Below are 11,580 nucleotides of genomic sequence, written 5' to 3' on the forward strand. Positions count from 1 at the left end.
GTTCATAGCTGAACTTTCTACTGGGTGATTTGTTTGCAGCTAAACTCTCTACATGGTGGTTTCTTTGTAGCTGAACTCTCTACAAAGTAACTTATACTACCTGATCTCTCTACAGTGTGACTTGTTTCCAGCTGATCTGTGATTTGTTTGTATCTGAACTCTGTAGAGGCTGATTTGTTTGCAGCTGAACTATCTACATGGCGGTTTCTTTGTAGCTGAATTCTCTACATGGTGACTTCTTCTAGCTGATCTCTCTACAGGGTGACTTGTTTCTAGCTGAACTCTCTACAGGTGATTTGTTTGCAGCTGAACTCTCTACATGGTGGTTTCTTTGTAGCTGAACTCTCTACAAGGTAACTTCTTCTAGCTGATCTTTCTACAGGGTGATTTGTTTGTAGCTGAATTCTCTACAGAGTGATTTATTTGCAGCTGAACTCTCTACAAGGTGACTTCTTCTAGCTGAACTCTCTACAGAGTGATTGATTTTTTGCAGCTGAACTCTCTACATGATGGTTTCTTTGTAACTTAGCTCTCTACAGGGTGATTTGTTTGTAGCTGAACTCTCTACAGGGTGATCTGTTCGTAGCTGAACTCCCTACAAGGTAACTTCTTCTAGCTGATCTTTCTACAGGGCGATTTGTTCGTAGCTGAGTTTTCTACAGGGTGATTTGTTTGCAGCTGAATACTCTACATGGTAGTTTCTTTGTAGCTGAACTCTCTACAATGTGACTTCTTCTAGCTGAACTCTCTACAGGATGACTTGTTTCTAGCTGATCTCTCTACAGGGTGACTTGTTTCTAGCTGAACTCTCTACAGGGGATTTGTTTACAGCTGAACTCTCTACATGGTGGTTTCTTTATAGCTGAACTCTCTACAAGGTAACTTCTTCTAGCTGATCTTTCTACAGGGTGATTTGTTTGTAGCTGAATTCTCTACAGGTGACTTGTTTCTAGCTGATCTCTGTACAGGGTGACTTGTTCCTAGCTGAACTCTCTACAGGTTATTTGTTTGCAGCTGAACTCTCTTACATGGTGGTTTCTTTGTAGCTGAACTCTCTACAAGGTGACTTCTTCTAGCTGCTCTCTCTACAAGATGACTTGTTTCTAACTGAACTCTCTACAGTGTGATCTGTTCATAGTGGAACTTTCTACTGGGTGATTTGTTTGCAGCTGAACTCTTTGCATGATTGTTTCTTTGTAACTGAACTCTCTACAAGGTAACTTCTTCTAGCTGATCTCTCTACAGGGCAATTTGTTTGAGCTGAACTCTCTACATGATGGTTTCTTTGTAGCTGAACTCTCTATTAGGTACCTTCTTCTGGCTGATCTGACTACAGGGTGACTTATTTGTAGTTGAATTCCCTACAGAATAACTTGCAATGTAATATAATTGAGTAAATTATAAATGCAGCTGAATGCTTTATTAGGGTGACTGTTCTATTAGAGTATCTCGATCTCGCATTTGCTACACGTAGTTGTGTTTCGAATCATAACTCAGTGGTTTGTAATCCGATTCTTCTGTACTACTGCAAGGGCTTTCTATGATGATTATTCCAGCTACATACTGATTTTCAGCTCATTGCTCTAAGCGGTTTGCCTGATAGACACGAAAACTAATAGTATTTTTATTCATAAAAATCGATTGCATAATTTTGACACAGGTTGGGTTTTGTGTCATAGCTCCGTGGTCTTTATCCCGATTCCTTTCAAACCACAAAAAGGCACTCCTACGATGGTTGCTCCATCTACATAGCAATTTTCAACTGATTCCTCAAAGGAGTTTACCCTGTAGGCGTGACAGACCTTCGACCTTATTTTACGCAAATAATCGGTCATAACTTTGTGAATGTTCATCGGATTCCTACCAAAGTTGGTACAAAGATCCGCCTTAATGAGCCCTTTAAGTGTGCCAAATTTCAGCCTGATCCGAGCACGCATTCGTGTTTTATGGCGGATTTTGCGAAGTGTGCGAAATGAAGAAGTAGAAGAAGAAAAAAACGAAGAAATTAAAACGAAATTTTGTTCGCTCGTATCTCGGAAATGGCTGGAGCAATTTTCTTCAAATTTGGTGTGTAGACTCCCCTTGCTGGCCGGCACCTCTCTAGCAAATTTGGTTCCAATCGGATAAGGGATCACAGAGCTACATAGGTGTGAAAATTGCGTTTTCTTTCTTCCTGTTAATATACTCCCGGGTGGCACGCCGGCTTCTTGGGCCGCACGACACACTACCGTCTGTCTTGATATTACTCAAAAAGAGGATGATATAATGTATGCATGCAGCAAAAGTTGTAGAGCAAACCATCAAATTCTGTAAGAGATACAGCAGATTATAAAATCATGTCGCATAACTCCCACGCCTACTCTAGGAATCTTAATTTTGAGTCAGAGATCTTAGAAACAAAAAGTAACAAAACAAGGGAGGTTCAATCTTCAATCACAGCTATACTATTGACAAGCTACATGACTGAAGTACTGATAAATGTGCACTAGTATAGCTACAGATTTAGGTGATCTTCCTTGTTAAATTTCTACAATCCCTTCTAAAAGTAAAATCAATCATTTAAGCATACTTATTTTTTCAAGCCAGGGCATATTAGATAGGTGTGTCATATGTACACATGTAGACAAGTGTTTGCAATATGTACATATTACGTACGTATATGCATACTACAGAAGTAGATCACGGCATTTTTTTGTAATGATGATACTACAGTATAACATCAGTTATCAGTATTGTGTCAACTTAGCCCTAACACCCCGTTCACACTACCCTCTAACCCGGGTAGAGCACGGCACGGCTTGAAACAAACTGGAGTGTGAATCAATCGAGCCGTGCCGAACTGGGTCCAGCATGGCACGACAAGGAGAGGTGGGCTGGCACGGGTTGGCCCTGAGTTGACTCAGGATAGCATACAGTCTGAACGCATTCCGAGCTGGCCAAGTCAGGTTAACAATATAACTTGTTTCTGTTGGCCACACAGCAAGTATATTCTATGTTCTAAAACTGTTCTTCAAAATGGCTATGACGTACCGTAGTTCTAGTAGACTTTGTGACAATTACGCTCGAACGACGTGTTAACAATCCTGGAGAAAGGAGCATCCACTAGCTTAAACATGGTGTCTCTAACATTGTACGGCTTATTTCAGCTGGTTCTACACTTCCTTGCTACAATTCTAGTGTCTTTTTATTAAGCGCCTAAATAATCAAAAGCTCATGCGCTTCTCTTAGCTAATTATTATTCGGCGCTCGCACTGTCGAGCTCGTGTCAGATGCAGTAGTGTGAACAAGTGCCAACCCGAGTTCAATAACCCGAGTTTAAAACACTCTGGCTAACCCGGGATAGTGTGAACGGGGTGTAAGTAAGACATTATCAGGTATCAAAGTGATCTCCCTTGTTACCGGACTGGTGATCTTACTGCCTTATATGTACAGTATGTAAATCAATGTATTGGGTTAAACAACATCCAACTTATGATTATAAATGCATTTGATGTCATTCTTACTTCATCTGTAGTTGGTCTCCTTTTATCCCAGTCAAATGGGTACACTGAGTCAGTAATCTGTGTCACTGGTTGAGCTTCCCTCCACACATTGGTGGATGGGTTAATTGGTAACATTGTGTCCAACTGACCAAGTTCTTTTTTGCTGCTTTCCTTAATCAATTTCTGTAACAGAGCTGCAATCTAACTTTCACACACAATCACACATACTTACATACTCTAAATGTGACATGTGTATGTACACTTGATACAAACTATCTATATAAAACTGAGTCTGACCATCCATCCATCCACCAATATGTATTTTTAACCAGGTGTGTGCCCACAGTCAGCTGAAGGCTGGCAGTGGGAGCACCTGGTTTACTGAAATTGTTTTACTATGTTTGTCCATATGACCAAACCCTTTTAGTGGTACAAAGTAGTCAGCCTATGAAAATAAAATCCTTAAGGCTGCAGTACATGTTGCTGTCAGACTTTTAGTGCTGGTCACTGTAGTAAAGCATTATAATAATAAATGAAGCCCGTATAAAACTTCAATATAGGTAAGCTTTGCATTGATATGAAGCGGTTGTTTTTTTTCAGTTTGAAATACATACATGTGGGCAAAGGCTTCTGATAAAAGTAGCTACTTGGTGAGAAGCAAAGGCTGTAAAACAACTGAATAAAGCTTTTAGATAGGTAAGCTTCACACTTATATGAATACAGGTGAACAAGTTTCTGGACACATTGTGAACAGCATGGGCTGTATGGTGTATGGGTATTGTAACTACTAGAAATACTAGAGTGGGAATCACAGGCTACCAGAAATGGCATTAAGTTGACAGGAGGCATGTCCCTATTGTACAAAAGTTAGAGTTGTACCAATTCCCACTTTTTAGGGAAAACCGATATCCAATATATTTTTACTCTGTTTTACCGATAGTTAACTGATAACCGATTGTAAGTCTCCACAAGTTATACTTGTGCATACTTTACTAAAAGTACAGCTAGTAAAGCCAATGCTGTGAAATTGTACACTTACCTCAATTCAAAGTTGCTAGTCAGACAAGTTGGCTAGGGGTAGTTGGAAAAGGTGGATACGGTCGGACGAACGCGGACACGGACATTTTCAAAAAGCACTTTTACATTTATATAACAGTTATTTTTCATACCAAACGCTGTTTTTACAGCAATCTTCACTTCCAGACCCAGGCATCGATCTTGTCATAGCGCTTATCCATATATAAGCGCATGTGCGAAGGATAGACTAGCACTCTAAAGGCCATGTAGTGTTGTATATGTGCTCTAGAAATCTAATTCAGAGTCACAGAGATTAATCTAGCATGTCCCAACCTAATCTCGTAGGCCAAGTCCTTGAAACCCTCAACACTTGGTATAAGCACCTGCACCTTATACTACAAGACATAAGATTGTGGATTTGGCCTGCTAAGCTAAGTTGCATGGGGCATACAAGCTAATCTCTACAACTATATAACTCTGTATTAGACTTTAGAACATGTGTACCAGACATGGGGCCAAGTACATGAGTACTTATACTTAAGTACACTTAAGTACAAGTTTGAAAGTACTTGTATTTTACTTAAATACTTTCTTAATTACCCCAATGTACTTGTACTTATACTCAAGTATTTTTGCCAAGTACTTGTATGTACTTGAGTACTTAATGTACTTTTAAGTACTGCAAACATTGTAGTTTGTATACAGTGAGTGTCAATGAAAATAAATTTGTGAAGTTGTAGTTTTCAACCTCTTGGTACTTTGTACAACCTTACTATGTATCATGTAGCCACAAGCAGCTGTTTAATTCTGGTTTATATAATAAAAGCAATGCTGTCGTTTAAATTGGGAGTTGGAGAGAATGGTTGACAAAAACCTGACACTTGCAATTCCTGAAGTTCTATCTGAAGGAGACTGTAAGGCTAAATACAACTACTGTAATGAGGGGTTTGTTGACTTGGTGGTAAGCAGTGTTGGGCAAGTTACTTTGTAAAAGTAACTAGTTACATATTACATATTACTTGCAACTGAACTATTTAGTTACAGTTACATATTACCCATAAAATAAAGTAACTGTAATAATATTACATATTATATTACTTTGTGTCCACAGCCTTAAGCTATCACGTGTGAAACTACCACCTTATCACGTGACATGATTGCGCTGTTGGACAATATGCAAATTTTGGTTATAAGTAAGAAGCTGGTGAATAAGCTTCATTCAGTAGGCCTCGTTACTTCGCTGTGGCTAGGCATTACTCAGAGGATAACTAACGAGATTAGTAACTTCGTTACTTGTAGTAATAATATTACGTAATATTAGATTCGTTACAGTAACTATATTACTTAGGTAACGCGTTACATTTGTAAGTAAAGTAGCTTGCGTTATATTACCTGTTTTTATAGCGTATTTCGTTATATTACTTTGTTACCACAAAAGTAATAATATTACGTAACGCGTTACATAAGTAGCGCGTTACTCCCAACACTGGTGGTAAGAAATTATCATTTATAGTGCATAGCATCCTTCTACGTCAGACACCATCCTTTCCATTGTGGCAAAATAGTACTTGTATTATTTACTACAATTAAGTGGTTATTTAGCATTGCAGGAAAAGAATTTAAATCCGAGCATAGTTGACTTAAAATGATTATATTATGCAGTATAATAGTTCTGTAAATATAAAAACTGTACCTTGCATGTTTGTACTTCAAGCTTAAGTTATTATGCACGGTTGTTGCTATAGGAAAATGTACTGTACTTGTACTTTACCTAAGTACTTTCAGTATGTGCTTGTACTTTACTTAAGTACTCTCGTGATTTCAGTTGGAGTACTTGTACTTATACTTCAAAAATTCAAAAGTACTTGTACTTTACTTAAGTACTTTTAAATGTACTTGGCCCCATGTCTGATGTGTACAACACTATGGTATTTGGCATGCTGTGGAGTGCTGGTCTAGTCCTTCGCACTTGCACTTATAAATGGATAAGTGCTATGACAAGATCGACGCCTGGGTCTGGAAGTGAAGACTGCTGTAAAAACAGCGTTAGGTATGAAAAATAACTGTTATATAAATGTAAAAGTGCTTTTTGAAAATGTCCGTGTCCGTGTCCGACTGTATCCGCCTTTTCCAACTACCCGTGGGCTAGGGCCTGAACCATCACTGTTTATCTTGGTGGTTACCACAAAACATAAACTAATTATCTAAGTACATACCAGAGCCTTTGATACCAGCCCTCCAGTGGTACTGTAGCTGCTGAAGCTGAATAGACTAATAATCTGCTGGCCATAGCCGATTACAACCGATTTCCGATTATAGTAAAAACATCTAATTATTGGCTTCTACCGATTACCGATCCAATTATCGGTACAACTCTAACAAAAGTGAAGAGAAAACTCAAGGGTTTTTTGCAATAAACTATAAAACAATCAAGCATTAAGTTTTGTATGCTTATATTGTACTACATGTTTCAAGTAAGGAATTCTTATAATTGCTTATAAACAGAAAGTGGTACTGATGAATTAGAAAGGCAATTAATGAGTTACACAAAACATGAATCAGTCGATGCTATACAGTATGAAATACATAGCTATAACACACCGTCCATGTAAACATGTAGCTGTAAAGAAATGTGCAGTTGTATCCAGTCTTATATATTCACTGCATAATTTATCCAATGTAAAAGAGATTTAAAACTTTGATATCCAATAAAATCTTGAGAATTGCATGTAGGCATGTATAGTATGTTCACGTTGAGCTGAACCCTGAAAAACAGTTAAAAATTAAAAGTGGATTTTTCCTCAACAGAGTTAACATTTCTGCCAACCAGATGATTATTGGTAACAGCAAAGTTGTCAACAACAGACACGTACAGTTTGGCTCCATTACAAGTTCGGGAAAGGGCTCTAATGGACACTGTACTTATATGGCTTCTCCATAGGAAATGTATTGTGAAAACTTTGATTGGCCATAAATATTATGTCAAACATTTGAACAACAAGATTTTGAAACATTTTTAGCGGGTCAAGCAGTACTACAAATGAGCCAAATTTCAAGATTGTGTGTAATTGCATCCATGAGTTATTAAATGTTTTTGAGGATTCAGCTCAACGCGAATGTACTATAGGTAAGGTATGTATGTATAACTACTCAATATATTAATAGTACCTTATGCTCACCAGACACCTTATCCAGAGTATCACGAGCACACATCCTGATTTTCTGATCTTCTTGTTCTTCAGTATCCATAATGTCTGCAACATTTCTAAATAGTTATCATAAAACCAGCATAATCCACATGCCAGTAAGTACCAACCAAGTGCCACACTTGATGAGAAATGATCAACTGTGACCGTAATTTACCAACTCTGTTATTGGCTATTGGTGAAAAGTAATAAGAAAAGAAAATGAAAGCATTCCCCTTGTGGCAGACCCATTTTTTTTGAAAATACAGTTACATACATATGTAGTAGTTAACACATTAACTTCAATGTCATAGTGGTTTGCCACATTTCAAAATCACTACAGTGTGACAAATGTCATATACTACATACATACATAACTACAAATTACTGGCCCTAAACCTAATGGTGGTAATGCATGGATGAATGAATGCCTCGTATTCAGCCATAAGCCACTAAAATACATATGCTGAAACCACTATAATGTAAATTACTAAGGAAGTATTGGTTGAGATTGATTGACTGAAGTCATCATGATATCACTGCTATGATACATAGGCTGGTTGGTTTTACTAACATTGTGTTAGAAACACAGTTAACAATTTTTCTTTCATTGTTGAAGTCGAGAGCCAAATATTGTCATACAATATAATTATGTATTTTGGCTGATGATTAATAATATCCACACAAAAACAGCCAAGCTGTGAAAAAAGATGCAGCCTTAAAAGGCCTGGGTGAAAAAAGTTGTGAAATCAAAGGTGGTGGCCGATGCAATGATGTTAATGCTAAGCTATGGTTAGCCTTCATACTTCCTTTTCCATCAAAGACTGCAATACAAAGTGAAATGTTGAAGGCGTGTATATTCCAATGATAGCTGGGCAGATTTGACTCAAATTAGGGGAGATGCTCTACACTGAGGAAGCTTCCATAGCAGAAATGGTTAATTATTTTGTTCAAGCACTATGGAGCCACGGATATATGAAATGGTATTTTCTGGTTCCATAAAACGAGTGTCGCCTGCCTGTCTGCACTGGCTGTACTTGGCTGCACGACACACTTGATACTATTTCATAATTTTTGTAGTACTCTAATAAAGCACACGTATTTCTGAGCACTTCAATACAATGCATATAGAATGTTCTAGAATTTCCACTGATAGATCTACAAGTTATCATCCTAGTGCACTAAACCAGAACTTTTACTTATAAGGTAGAAATTAAGTGAGGTGAGCAACTGACAGCAGTGGCAGAGTGGTAAAGGGTTTGGGTATAATGTTATAGGTGTGGAGGTCCCTGGTTCAAAGCCTGGAGAATTTTTCCGATGTTTTTTGTGCATGTTTTTTTACTTCTCAGTGACTGTTCTATTAGAGTATCTCATTGCGCTTTTTTTCACATGTTTGGTTTTGTTGTATATCTCCTTAGCTAATACTCTCAGTACTTTCACAGGTTTGCACTACGATAGTATCTTTATGTACACACCAATTTTCAAGTTATTCCATCACACGGATTACCCTGTAAGTGTAACAACAAATCACTTTTGGAATTTTCAAAATCATACATAATTCCGTTGTTCTTAGTTTGATCTGTGCAAAAAATGGGCTGTAAATGTGCTGCTTACTACCCTTCAAAATCGAGTAAAGAAGCATGCACAAGTTAATACAATTTTTCTAAAGCATGCAAAAAGAAAATTGACATAAGTAGAAAAGTACGAAGAAAATAAGATGAACTTTGAAGGCGCATATCTCAGTAATGGCTCAGCTCAAATTTGGAATAGGAGGTGCCCTACTCCAAGGAAGTTTCTGCAGCAAAACTAGTTAATTTCCGTTCAGGCACTATTGAGCTACGAATGCATGAAGACAGTATTTTACACACTTGTCTGTCACATGTCTGCACTAGCTGTACTTGGCCGCACGACCTGATACAGGTAAATCAAAAACCATTTGTTTAGAATACATATACCAGTAAAATACATAATCCTTTATAGATCTGATCCAGTGATCCATAGTACTTTGAATCACTTCAATGTACCACTCAGGAAGATATCAGCTATACCATTACACATATTACAGATAACAAACCCATAGTATAGCTGTCAACATATTCCTTGATAACTTCCCTAATGGTTTCATGTAAGTCTACTAGTCTGGCGTAGCCGACCCGCGCGCGTAACGCGAGGGTCTGGTGACAGCCGCATTCAGTACCTGTGCCAGCCTTACGGAAAACTGGTGCGTCCAATCAGATCGCTTAGTGACCAATTAACAACATTCTATGACGTTATTCCGATTTGGCCACTGATTATGGCGAGCTTCTTATGTCTTTTCTACAACCAGCACAAATGTAAGGGTTTGTAGAGGAAATAGACGTCATTCAAGTACAAGTACAGTAGCTGTCGCGCTCTGTTACCGGAAATTGTCCAAGTGTTTCGCGCGTATTTTCAAATTTAATTGCATTCTATCTGCACAGGTACTGAATGCGGCTGTCACCAGACCCTCGCGCTACGCGCGCGGGTCGGCTACGCCAGACTAGTAAGTCTACAGGTAGCTATAGCAACCCACAGTTCCCATAAGCCAACTTGCCAGACTAGTTGCTTACAAGTAGCCACACTCAATCGTAATGAGTGGGCACAAAGCTGCGCAATGCTTTTAGTAAATCAGATGGTGAACAGTAGACTATTACAATACAACCTGTATTATGACTCAGGTATTTTAAGTACCCTTCCTTTGTTGACCACTATACGGCAAACGGGGGAGAATTTTTTTTTTTTGCAAATTTTTAAGAGTCACATGTAGTCGTGTGATACACAATGTTGCAAACCAGTGCGAGGGGTACCATGTACTGATAGCCACAGGATGGTCAGTACAGGATCCCTGGCAAGACCTGTACTAATTATATCACAATACAAAATAGTTTCAAAACGTTCAGCTTAGGTGATCCAATAGATCTGTCAGGAGAGGATCTACAATTAAAAAAAAAATGTATGCAAAGGATACAGCAATGCAAGCAGCCTGCTGTTTTCTTCGTCATTTGACAAGCATTAACCACTGGCCTAAACAACCAATCTTGATGGAAATAACATCGACAGTTAACCCTGAAAGCTGAAGGTTATGTTGTAAAATCCATATAGATCTTCCTTCCGAGTTCTAGCAGCCAGTAAATGTTGCTGGGTATCAGTGGGATGGTCAGTTCAAACAAACATATGGAACGAACACCAAGTCAGGCCTGCTAAGGGCGGAGGAAAGGGATGGTGCGCAAACTGCCATCATTTTTCAGCTACAGAATTTTTTTCCCTACTTCAGAAAGTGGTAAAGTGTAAGCATAAGCTTTAAAGCCTTCCTTGTAGCGACAGCTAGCCTGCTATTGCTAGGTGTTTCCTTCAATACAGACCACCCTCCCGCCCAGCGAGACTACTATTTGGACCCCTTGTAAAACCTTTCATTCACACCTCGGTATTGTGTGCCTACGAACATCCAAAACACCGTTTACTAGTAATTCGCTCACTCATTATCAGATTCCTGAAATTTCTTCGTGACATCCTCTTTACTCAAGTTACCCTTCTCGCCTTTTGTTCTAGAAAGAAATGCCATCACTTCTAAACTAGTTTATGACAAGACAAAGGAGCAGCTGACACCGACTAGAATTTCTCACGTCACACCTAACAATTTGATTTATCGCGCAGGCGTTTAATATATATATATTTTTAAACCGCTTGAAACTTATTACAATTACAAACAACTATTACAACTACATAAACTACAGCTAGCTACAGGGGGGAAAACTATTACTAGGGGAAAAGGGGATTGTCATCATCATCCGAGCCCTGAAGGGTCCAGTACCTCAAGATCATCTTAGCATTGTTGGACCACAGTTGCACAGACAGTTGTTGTAGCAAGTTCTTTCTAG

General features: G+C 38.5%; 1 protein-coding gene across 1 annotated transcript in view; it reads right to left on the reverse strand.

Moving 5' to 3' along the window:
- The window catches only part of LOC136250806 (protein unc-13 homolog 4B-like), an 83,617-nt gene extending 72,272 nt beyond the window's left edge, over positions 1-11,345 (reverse strand). Inside the window, exons 1-3 of the mRNA XM_066043106.1 lie at positions 11,179-11,345; positions 7,668-7,764; positions 3,504-3,665 (exon numbers count right to left, since the gene is read on the reverse strand). Coding sequence (XP_065899178.1) covers positions 3,504-3,665; positions 7,668-7,764; positions 11,179-11,264 — 345 coding nt within the window. The 5' untranslated portion in view covers positions 11,265-11,345. The remainder of the gene's footprint in view (positions 1-3,503; positions 3,666-7,667; positions 7,765-11,178) is intronic.
- Positions 11,346-11,580: the final 235 nt, after the last annotated feature.

This window comes from Dysidea avara, chromosome 3, assembly GCF_963678975.1.
Source record: "Dysidea avara chromosome 3, odDysAvar1.4, whole genome shotgun sequence".
NCBI classification, from domain to species: Eukaryota; Metazoa; Porifera; class Demospongiae; order Dictyoceratida; family Dysideidae; genus Dysidea; species Dysidea avara.